This window comes from Scomber japonicus, chromosome 7, assembly GCF_027409825.1.
Source record: "Scomber japonicus isolate fScoJap1 chromosome 7, fScoJap1.pri, whole genome shotgun sequence".
Lineage (NCBI taxonomy): Eukaryota > Metazoa > Chordata > Actinopteri > Scombriformes > Scombridae > Scomber > Scomber japonicus.
Genome location: NC_070584.1, coordinates 6,797,148 through 6,808,402, shown reverse-complemented (window position 1 = coordinate 6,808,402; position 11,255 = coordinate 6,797,148). Strand labels below are relative to the sequence as shown.

The 11,255-nt window shown below is 38.1% G+C and overlaps 2 protein-coding genes across 2 annotated transcripts; one reads left to right on the top strand and one right to left on the bottom strand.

Annotated features, from left to right (window-relative positions):
- Positions 1-110: 110 nt before the first annotated feature.
- LOC128362052 (protein SPO16 homolog) lies at positions 111-1,610 on the top strand. The gene is made up of 5 exons (XM_053322690.1): positions 111-176; positions 420-513; positions 700-871; positions 1,321-1,399; positions 1,503-1,610. The coding sequence occupies exons 1-5, from the start codon at positions 111-113 to the stop codon at positions 1,608-1,610; spliced, it is 519 nt and encodes a 172-aa protein (XP_053178665.1).
- A 244-nt stretch (positions 1,611-1,854) lies between these two features.
- Positions 1,855-9,444, bottom strand: LOC128361772 (glomulin-like). The gene is made up of 18 exons (XM_053322327.1): positions 9,406-9,444; positions 8,582-8,707; positions 7,521-7,631; positions 7,336-7,444; positions 5,780-6,023; positions 5,377-5,467; positions 5,096-5,262; positions 4,938-4,991; positions 4,815-4,845; positions 4,641-4,730; positions 4,350-4,391; positions 4,167-4,240; positions 3,630-3,714; positions 3,405-3,514; positions 2,467-2,530; positions 2,235-2,370; positions 2,024-2,118; positions 1,855-1,932 (listed from the first exon to the last, which is right to left on the bottom strand). The coding sequence occupies exons 1-18, from the start codon at positions 9,442-9,444 to the stop codon at positions 1,855-1,857; spliced, it is 1,746 nt and encodes a 581-aa protein (XP_053178302.1).
- Between the last annotated feature and the right edge of the window lie 1,811 nt (positions 9,445-11,255).

Here is an 11,255-nt window from a genome sequence, read left to right as displayed (position 1 = left end):
CTTAATACGTAAAACAACAGCTGCTGTAAATGAACTTGACTAATTAACACACCTGTATCCAAAAAGCTTTAGGCCAGCTATAGCACTGACGTGTTTCTACAGTAGCTGAAATGTCAACTGTCAAAGAAACGACTCTTCGATGGAAAACAACCATTATAGTCAGCACTTCTCTCCAGGTTGGCTTCAAATGTTGAGCAGTCACATTTTGACTATTTTTTCACAGATATTTGTTCATTTTTATAACATGACGATGTTAGGTTTGCTAGCTAGCGTCATATTGCTAACGTATTACCACCTTAACAAACTCTACAATAACGTTACTGTATTCTACCCTTACGTTACTCATTTACGCTTATCTGCCTTTAACTTAATTAGTGAGATAAGTTAATATAATTATGTGTATTTTTTGGTTTTGACAGAAGCATGAATTAAGCAGGATGCTAAGCGCTCAGCAACACCGCATTAGGTTTTCACACAGTGTGCAGTGTGGAACCCTTATCTTCCCTCAGTCAGGTAAACTAATAATAACACTGTCCCCATAGAGCTGTTTGACAATTACTTTCCCAATACACTTACTGTTACACAATATTACATTAGAACGAAGTGGAGCTCCAAAAATTGAAAACATACTACAAATATTAAGCTGTAGTGTTGAAATGTATAGTATTAAATTATGCCTTTTATCATTTCTTTGCTTAGGCACTGCATTTATGTTCGTTGACCCTCATGATCTTCCAGAGAGTAGTGAGGAGTCTGGACTTATTGAGCAGATTAAGAACTTTGTGGAAGTCCACAGGAACAGTTTTCTACTCCTATATGCCCCCTTCAATGGGAAAAAGGAATTGGAAACCTTGTCTCTGATTCAGCACAGGTAATACATGGGTATTTTTAAATGACTTCAGTCACTTTCTCAAGTTGTCATCTTGGAAGGTTTTACTCCTTGTTTTGCTCTATCGTGACTAGGATTCATAGGAATTGTAATTCCTATTATTATTATTTTTTTTGTATCCTCATTCGCTTTCCGTTAGCCCATCAGTACTAAGGTAGGGGGTCCACACATAACAAAAACATAACATACATAGGAAGACATTACATATCACAAGTCTCAATAAAACGTGTTCGACACAACACAAGAGGAAGTAGAAAAATGAACATCACAACACATAAAAGTGGAATTAAATTGTTGTTCAGGTCAGTTAATTAACATTAAGATTATTGGTAATTTGAGGTTGTTTTTAAAATTTGCCTCACTGTTTCTAACATATGTTATTGGTTCAGTCATACATGTATAATTACTGAGTCTGATTTTGTCTCTTTCAGATTTTTCGATAGCAGTCTCAGGATCCTGCCTGTGCGAAACAATGCTGAGATTGTCAAAGGAATATTGACCATCGCCAAGGTAAAGATAACAGCAAACAAATGCTAATTCTGTATAATGAATAAGACTCTTCTGTTGTACTCTTGTGATACTTTAATGTAAGTAAAGACTTGTGTGTCTGTAGGCCACCAGTAAGCCCCACGTGGACAATATCCGGGAGCGGATGTCTATGGCTCGGGCTCACATCGTTGAAAGCAGTCCTGTGTGGGAGATGCTCAGGGACATGCTGTAAACCTCAGCATACGTGTTCCAACATTGACTATACAAAAGTTACAGGTAAAAGACGTGTCTGAACGTACACTGTCAGCACAGTTTGTTCAGTTATGAGTTTAAGAGTTTTGGCAGAGAATAATACACGTTTGTTTATGATTTTAATGTTTTGATTGGTCAAATAGGTCAAATAAAATAAAACAGACATGTTTAGACAGTAACTCAATGGTTAGAAGTGAACATTCAGCCTCATTTGGGATCTTGAACTATTCTCCTGTGATCTCTTCTATGCGGACAATAAGACTCTCCATCAGGTCGAATGTCACCAAAGCACTCTGCAACACCTGAGACATGAGACACATGTGATGAGCTGAATAGTACTGAAGTCAAAATCAAAGCACCTGTGAGATGTGACCAGAATGAAGGTTTCTGTACCTGGTGCTGGACCTCTGGAGACAGATCAGATACCCTCTCATGTTTCACTGTTATGCTTTTGAGCAATTTTGTGGATCTAGCAGACGCACGGGCCTCTAAATGAAGACAGTAGTAACAGGAAACAGCATAAAAACAGAATGTTAATGTTTTACTGCCATGTGCAAGGTTATATGATGTGATTTTGTTACACAGATTAGCAGCTAATGCCTACCTTTTGCTTTTAGCTTTTGATCCTCTTTCAGCGCCTTGAGCTCAGTTAAGTAATATGCTCTCGACATGCTGATACACACACGCAGCATTTTGAGATATTTGTCTTTGATCCTGCACAGCTCTTCCCACACATCTGCCTGCAGGTAGGAGGAGAGGATCATCAGCTTTCTTTCTGTATTAACCAGGCTGGCTGGCAGAAGAGCAGTGAAAGTGCTGAATTAGACTTAACTTACATTTCTCCTCAGTTCTTTGTCTCTGATAACGAGGTAGCGTAGAAGATTCAGACACTCCATTACCCTGGATAAAGAGAGACAGAGGATTGCATAATGGTTTAGACAGATAGATGTTCTCACATCTACAGAACTTAGTCTTTCAATCTCTGCGGGAAAGCCACATTTCAAAAGGTTTCAATAGTAGCCACAGAGTCTGTAACTTAGATCTGAATCTGATTATACTAGTAATAATCAACTTTATCTGTATAGCACTTTTTTAACAATGTTATAAATTGTTTTACATAAGGAAATAAAAGCAAATAAGGCAACGAGAAGCACAGAGGTAAAGACAGAGGCACAGCAGTAATAGTACATTATGTCTCAAATAATAATAAAAGTAATAAAATGCACAAGTAAAAACAGTTAAAAGAATAAGATCTGTTAATGGGTTTAAAAATAATAAATAGAACAACTCAAACATTTCCAAAAGCTTTCACAAAGAACAAAGTTTTAAAAGAAGCTAGACATTCAGTGTGTCTGATTATGTCATTATGTAACATTTTACATCTTAATCTACATTAATTTAGCTCCATATTTCATGAAATGCAGCATTCATTATAGTTGTAGATACAGTTTTCCATTTATTTTATGTAAGCTACAACATACTGCAGATACATGTCTATAGCCTGCTGTATCGTTGTGTATACTGTATATAAATAAGCAGCTATGTGTAGGACTTTCTGGCGACTGTCCAGACTTTGTGTCTCAGACGGTCAGACTGTCAGTAAACAGACTTTGACTCCTCCAGACTGCTCTGCCTTCAGTCTGGCAAACATTTTTGGCCTGCTTTGGAAAACAGTAAAATATTCATTTGTAGTTAATAGATGTGTCTAGTCTAGACTTAGAAGTGACAAATGAGTAGGCCCCTCTCTAAGTACAACCCTTGTTCATTCACTCACCTGTCCATGGTGTGAAGCAGATTAGTCTCAGCACCCTGTGGCAAACATAACCCCAGCCCCAGCAATGAGAGGAACTCCACTCCCAGGAACCAACCATTGGCATTACCAGGCTAGAGGAGTCAGATCACAGGTTAAACACAACAGAATAACAGAAGACTGAAGAACAATAAAAAGACAAAAACTTGTGCAAAAACAGCCATTTGACTCATGTAAGCCCACGCTCACCTTCATGGAAAACTCTACTTGTTTCCTGATGTTCTTTATGATAAAACCTTCTACTCCTGAGTGGTTGCTGGTTTTTAACATGCACCTGCAAATGAAAATGTGACTTCATTTATAATAAATGCAAGATGATCAGTAAAGGATGCAGCAGCTGGAAATAGAATATAGATACATCTCTGTCTAATGGACTTATATAAACATATGAAAGATTATTAACACTGAGGCATTCATTTATTAATAAAAAATTAAAAAATATATGGTGATATGTATGATCATATTAATATATGATTAGGTGTAAACAATAGATGCAGTTCAGTTTAAAGTTGGCAAAATGTACTTAAAATATAATATGAAGTAAATCTAGAAACTTCAGTATAGAGGATACTAAATATCTGACAGTGGAATATTTTTTAAAGTCATCTATCTGTAAAGTAAATCATATGTATGTAAGCTTAACTTTTAAAAGGCATTTTTTTCCTACTATTAACACTTATAACCTCATGGTGTGTTTTTTTCTCTTGTCTTCAATGAGACTCTCACCTGAAGAACTTGTGCTTTGCTTCAGCATCTAATTTATCGATGAAGAGTTGGAAAACCTGTAGTCCCGATTCTCTCTGAGGAAGCAGAGATCACACAAAGAAACCTTAGCAAATTCATGTGTTTCATATGTTCACTGCTACAGAAAATATTCTCCTTTATCATCACAGTTAGTTATATACTCACCAAATGTTTCATTGGGCAGTCGGTAAGAAGAAGCCGCAGGTTCTGTGAATTTGCAGCACACCATGAATGTTACTGATTGGTCCAAAATAATCATACGTGGTGAAAGTGTATTATTTGATCAACATGACTATTGACCTGCAGTATATAGATGACTTGTATTTGGTCATAATTTGCTGAGTGATAAGTTGTACTGATACCTGGATCCCTGCAGATAAACTGTAGTCATTGTGGGATATATGACAGTAAAATTCTGTATCCAGCTTTTAATAGCTGATGTGGTGCTAGTCTTACCTGTGGTACACTGTAGAAGCTCTTCAGTTCCAGTAGGCTCACTGGAAGGCCGTTGTCCTGCACACTCTCCAAGCTTTTTCTATACAGTGCCTGAGCCCAAGAAACAACTTTAGTTCTCTATTTTCAGTCCAATCTCACCTCTGTGAAGTCAAAGTAATATTGATAAGCTCTTACCAGTCCTTTGAGTAAGTGTGATTCCCTTTTGCTGTCAAAGAAATAACATATGACAAATAATACATAAAAAAACTCATTTTAAAACTAGAATCACCTGCACTTCATGTTGTGTTGGCAGCATACCTACTGAGCAGCTGGTTGATGTATTCCATGTTGCACTGAAGGACAAACACAGGGCTGGAACAGCAGGAAAATAGTACAATGTAAATAGTTTGTTACAGTACAGTTGAGATGAGGATGAGGATGGTCTGTGTGTGTCAGGTCCTGGCTTCTCATTTCACCTGAATACTGCCGGGAATCTGTCGATGGCGATGAGCTGGACAAACAGCAGATAGGCCAGACATGCTTGTGACTCCCTGTACTGATTGTTGTCCATCAGGGTTTTTCTTTTCAGTGAGGTGAAGAACAGGAGCTCTGACAGAGACTCTTGGATTGCAGGCAGTGTGAACTGATAGATTGGATAGTAGATTGTTAAAATATATATATCACACTGGAAAAACCCTCCACTGTATGACTTCTTCCTTTTGATGGGGAAAAGAAGAAGAGAGGATCAAGCACTTACCATTATCTCTGTCGCAAAGAGCCACAGCGAAGATTTTCTGTCTCGCCTGAGTTCAGCCTCAAGCAGAGGTTGTCTCAAGCTCCTCATGCAGCTGCACAGAAAAAGAGATCAGAACTAAACCTTTTACAGCCATCACCTCAAATGCTTCACCTCCAAATTTAATATTATAAACTAATACAAAAGTGTTAAATTTACATCATAATCAACAGAAATGACACATGGACTAAAACCAATAGACATTTTGAAATGTAGGAAAACCACAAGTGTGAGACATGATCATTAACTTTCCCAGTAAGCCATTACAAATTAGATCAGTGACCTTGTTGACCCTTAAATAAGCACATATATAACCCATGTGTATTCATCATCACTCTTCTATCAACCCAACCAAACATTAACTTACAATTTGAGAAGCTCAGTCTTTAGCTCCTCATCCTCAGCGGCACAGTTCCCGTCTTTCCTCTTCACCTCCTCTATGAAGGGTTTTGTAAGCTGGGCTAAGGCGGTACAGCAGCGACACAGACCGTACTCATCAGCTTCCTCCTGCTGCCGGGTGTAAGGCACAGGCAGCAGAGACAGCTGCTTCTGCAGGGCTGATAGAGCCAGACCCACAGAGGCCGCTTTTCTCTCATCCAACCGCTGCAAAACTGGTTTCATGACAGTGTTGGTGTTAGTCACTGTATACAGCAGGGGGAGCCAAATACCAGTTTTTAAACAACTGCTTTATCACCACTAAAACATTCATGAGTAGTAGTGAGACTAATGCATATATATTTGTTTGCCATAATTAAGCTAATTATAGTAAATACAGGAAAGGCTCATTACTTTTTGCTAAGGGAATAAGATTTATAGCATTTGCAAAATTGATTATAAGAATTGCTACAGCCCTTAATTTTATACTTCATTAAAAAAACAAAATAATAACCATTCATTGTTCGAAAAGAATGTTAGATGAAATAAGAACTATTCTAATCCTACCCCTTTTTTAAACTATATGTTTCATCTTGTTACTTAAACAGGTTTGAAATAAATAAACTAAACTTAAACTAAATTTGTCATATCTAGAGTTGCAATAATTAGTCGAGCAACAGAAAATGAATCTGCTACCATTTTTATATTTTATTATCAAACAATAGCTGTACTCTTTATTCTTAAAGTCATTTTCTCCTATCAGCCTCTCAAACGTGAAGATGTTATGCTTTATTTTGTGGCACATACGAGTTCCTTGAACTTCCCTGATCTTAAAGTGTGAAAATGATATATAATGATTATATATAATATAATATATAATCAAAGTGATATAATCATTTAAGGAAAATCTGAGTTAAACCAAAAGCTATGATGCATATGACTTTTATCAGTCCTTTATTTAAAGACGTGTACTTCCTATGGAAGAAATGTGTGATTCAAAACGCAAATGTGTTCTAATTACTAGTCAAGCTGACCATGTTTCATCTTGTGAATTCTCTTTGATGCCTTCATGCTGATGCTATCATGTGCCTCTTACCGTTATTCTACTTCCTTCATTCCTCCTGCTATAAGGCTGCTGAATGCCAACAGTAATCATTGAAATGTAGGCCACCTCTTTCAAACTTGTGATTAAACATGTGCGGACTGCAATTTTTTTTCTTTTCCACTGTTTTTCTTTTTTACCCATATGTTGATGTGGTGTCACTGGCAGGTGGATGCTTGAATGCTGTGGCTAGATTGAGTTTTTTATTTATTTATGTATACTTGGTAGGCTATAGAACTAAATTGCCCTTCTGGGATAAATAAAGTTGTGTGAATCTGAATAAACTGAACATCTATTTGGTTTGGACCGGTTGGTTTTTACAGAAGTGTAGCGCCCACTCTCCAATCACACCCCCCCACCCCTCTTGCATTATTATGCTATTATATCTATTATATCAGAGACAAGATATCGCCTCACAACAGTAGTTATCATGACAGCTCTGATACCTGTTAGAAGATGTGGAATGATGGCTATGATGGTCTCAGAAATGGCAGCCGGATTCATGTCTTCAATTTGGCCAAGCAAGCAATGCAGGAGTTCATCCGGCCTGCAAGTCTAGACAACAGAGCATACGTTAGACTTAATGCACAGGAAACATGTCTCAATATGTAGATGAATTGTTTGCACCCACCTTGGTCAAATGTGTGATGGCAACTTCACAGTGATCGACACTCTTATCTTTTTTAACTATCTCATTTAGCAAAGGTGCCAAGAGAACACAACCCATTGACTTGACAACGTTCTGCAAATGTGAGAGAAGACACAGTGGTTAAATTCACGAAGGGTCAGTAACCAACCCTGCTGCGGTACATTCAGCAAACCTTTCCTTTCCATTTTGCATGTGTTGCTACATCAACAGAAGTGCAGTTTCACAGTTTTTTTGCATCTGAACTCAAAGGTGTTAACAAAGTTGAGTACCGTTTTTTAGGGCAGGTTTCGGCTTGTCCAAGATGCAAGATATCAAAGGCTATAATGAATTTGACTCACACACAAGATGTATTTGTTGCTTTAACTGAGAGGCAGCTCTTGTTATAGGAATATGGGAGATATATTCATTTGAAAGACATTCTTCTGATACCAAATGTCTCCAGCATTAAAACGCTGAAAAGAATGTCAAAAGATCCCAAGATAATTTATAGAATTGTTGTAAGAATGTGTCACTCTACACCATGCACCAACATCTTTCTGTACATGCATGTTGAAAGCCAAAGATTTCTCATTTGATCATCATCTGAACCCCTTGAGATTGTTCTCACTTGAGAGAGAGAGGAAGGAGTAAGAGATGACACATGCTTCTTAAAGTACGCTGCACAACAACAGCACTTGTGCGTCGCGTGGAGAGATGGGACAACCAAGGGCACTTAGAGTAGCGCCGTACTGAAGAAGGTTATCAGTGGAGCGAGAAATCTGACTGAATATCTGCTCGTTTTCCTCCCCACACCTCTGGGTCAAGAGGCTAGCGAGCACAGAGTAGCGGCTGCATGTTGATGTTTAGCATAGTTGGGTAGTGCAGGGAAGTGGCTGCTGCTGTTCGCTTCAGTAGATACGTGGCTGTTGTCGCTCAGGAAGTTATGTGCTTTTAGTCCTGTGTGACAATTTAACACTGTCAATCTACTGCGACTCTACATATGTAAGGTGTGATTGCATCTAGTCAGTGTTTTAACATCGGTCAGTGATGGAGGAGGAACATACCTGGTTTTTCCGATCTTGAATAAACTTCAGGAGTTGTTGGCCATCTCCCTGGGTGAGGCAGGCAGATCCCAGATCCTTGAACTGTTGGTAGTCTTCTGGCTTTAAATCTTGTTCTGGAGTAGCTCTCTAAAATACAGCATGGAGGATTGTCAAATTACACAATGGATTCTTCTCTTTGTCTGATACACAGTATTTAAAATGTGTGTTGGCTGCATGAAACTGGAAGAAGAAAAACAATTTGGTGTTGACATTTCTGCTCCTTACCATATCACATCAAAATGTAGCATCTCCAAATGTATCTTATTCTGAAATATCTAAAATGTAATGGTCAAAACATAAAGTGTCAAAGAGAAATTTGATGATAAGCTAAAATACCCGGGGGGTATATTTTTTGGCTTTGGTTTGCTTTTTTTGTATTGTTTATTTAAGTCTTGATATTTCCAGGAATCCACAGGAAACAGTGAAAACTGTTATTAATGATAATACTCAGGAAAAAGGAAGGGAATATGGAAAAGGAGAAAATGCAAAATGCTCAAAATGCACAAATACAGGCAACCATAGCATGAAGAACAAGGACTCTACCTCTCCCAGTTTGATGCTCCCCCCCTTTGTTTGTGTATTATGAGGATAGATTACAGAAGTGTTAGGGTGACGAATGCAATGCATTCTGAACCACCAGCATGAAAGTAATAAGTTTATAAGAGTAACATTTTAAATACATCGTACTTCAACTATTCAGCTCCCACATGATCCTCATAGGCCATCATAAGCATGATTACCTCAGCTAAATTGTATTGCAGTGATCCAGAATATTGTTGACTTACCCATCTCTTGATTATGTCATTCACCTGATCCTCATTCATCGTCAGTCCTCACTAGACAATCCTATTATCAATATGTCTTTATTTTCAGTGAACAATAGCAAATGTGGCAGCTGAAAATAGTGTGTCAGAACCAAACATGTAGCTCTCCTGGTGCCTCGAAGGAGAGAGAGACTCAGTCCCCAACATAAACCTCTTATCTCTCTTTGTGCTTCACATGTAATAGGATTAAACCAGAGCATAGAAAATGTTGGAAGTGTCTGGAAGGAGCCAGTCCAGTAACACTCTCCAGTTTTATGAAACAAACACTGCAGAGGGCGAGAGGTCGACATTTCTTTGGAAGGGCTCCAAATTACGCATTCAGTATATCACACCAGGGAATCCACTGGCAAAAATATTTGCCTCATTTCCTGTACTGTAGGTGGGGATATGCCAGAGGAGTGCTATCTGTGACTCATACGTGTTTTTCGTATTGCACCAGCACCCTCAGCGTTCGTTAAATTAACGGGGGTTTTTAAAAATTATTTAGCTTTGAGTTAATTTAAGATATCCTCTTCTTTCCAAAGCACTGCGATGTGTTGCTTGCGTTAGGTAATCCATCACAGTCAACATCATGTCTGCTGTTATTACATGCTAAAGTTGCCCATCACATTCATAACATAAATGTTAAACAAAAACATTGAAAGAAGATGCAATGTTAACCTTGATGATCTATATTTACTCTGCAGAAATCAAAGGTAGTGTAAATTGCAACGGCATGCTTTGGGAAAAGATCAACAATAATGTGATGATTTGTATCAATCAATCAAACTTTATCTATGTAGCACCTTTCATACAGGTTGATTGATAAGCTAATAATAAAGTGTAGACTGAGGACATTATAAATAAAAGGAATAAAAACAATGAGGGAACAAAAAGAAAGAAATGGACTGGTGAACAGACTAGTATGGGCCTTTGAAATAGATTTTATGACGGATGAAGATTCTCTATAACACGAGCAGCTTTGACAGTTTATTAGACAAATGAATCCACCTGGGACACTTGCTGTATGCTGCACACTTGTTTTTATGATTAAATGGAAGAGCCTGTTGAGCAGCAGAGAGGCACACGGATTAGGAATGACTCTCCACGATTGCTTAATGGCAACATATTGCTCCTCTGTGTCAACACAAAGGCTTCAAAGGCTCAGCTCATCTTTCTCCCTCCCAGCGTTCGCGTGCACGTGGAATATAATAGACATACAATCACTGACTTCCTGCCCCAGTGAAGGAGCAGCTCTAGTCCTGATTTGAGATGAATAGGGAGAGAAGCGTGTTTGAACGGCCGGATTTAGCCAACATCTGCTGCTCAGGTTTGCTCTCGGTATTGCCGTGTGATGAAAGCCTCAGACAAAAGCCACAAAGCAAATACAGCACTGAAACCAGCGCTCGCTCCCTGTTTGTACCTGATTTAGTCATTCTTAATTACTGGCTGATGAAGTTTTTGTGTTGACACAGCTCATTAAGTGCAGGAAATACAAAATAATATCTAGGATCAGGATCAGCATGTTTTATGATATAGCTCGATATGATATATAGGATAAATAAAGAAAAGTGATGCATTGCTTTTTATATCTGCAGTTGCTGAGCTGAAGCAATTAATTTTTTTTTTTAATGTGTGTTTTAATAATTAAACTACAAATACATTGAGCTTTGACTCATCTAAATGAGCGTTGGCCATAAAAATAAATGATTTTCATTGAAATGGAACTCCTGCTGTGTGAGTACAAACACTGAAAAGCATCAGAGTGAAAATGAGCTCATTGGAAATGAAATTCTCCACTGTAAAGGTGGGCTTTGATGATTTTTATTTTC

Coding starts and splice junctions, on each gene's coding strand:
- LOC128362052 (XM_053322690.1), top strand. CDS start 111: ATGTCAACTGTCAAAGAAACGACTCTTCGATGGAAAACAACCATTATA. Junction 177..419: donor TAGTCAGCACTTCTCTCCAG/GTTGGCTTCAAA, acceptor TGGTTTTGACAG/AAGCATGAATTAAGCAGGAT. Junction 1,400..1,502: donor GAATATTGACCATCGCCAAG/GTAAAGATAACA, acceptor GTGTGTCTGTAG/GCCACCAGTAAGCCCCACGT.
- LOC128361772 (XM_053322327.1), bottom strand. CDS start 9,444: ATGAATGAGGATCAGGTGAATGACATAATCAAGAGATGG. Junction 7,445..7,520: donor CCATCACACATTTGACCAAG/GTGGGTGCAAAC, acceptor TCTGTTGTCTAG/ACTTGCAGGCCGGATGAACT. Junction 5,468..5,779: donor AAGACTGAGCTTCTCAAATT/GTAAGTTAATGT, acceptor TTTTCTGTGCAG/CTGCATGAGGAGCTTGAGAC.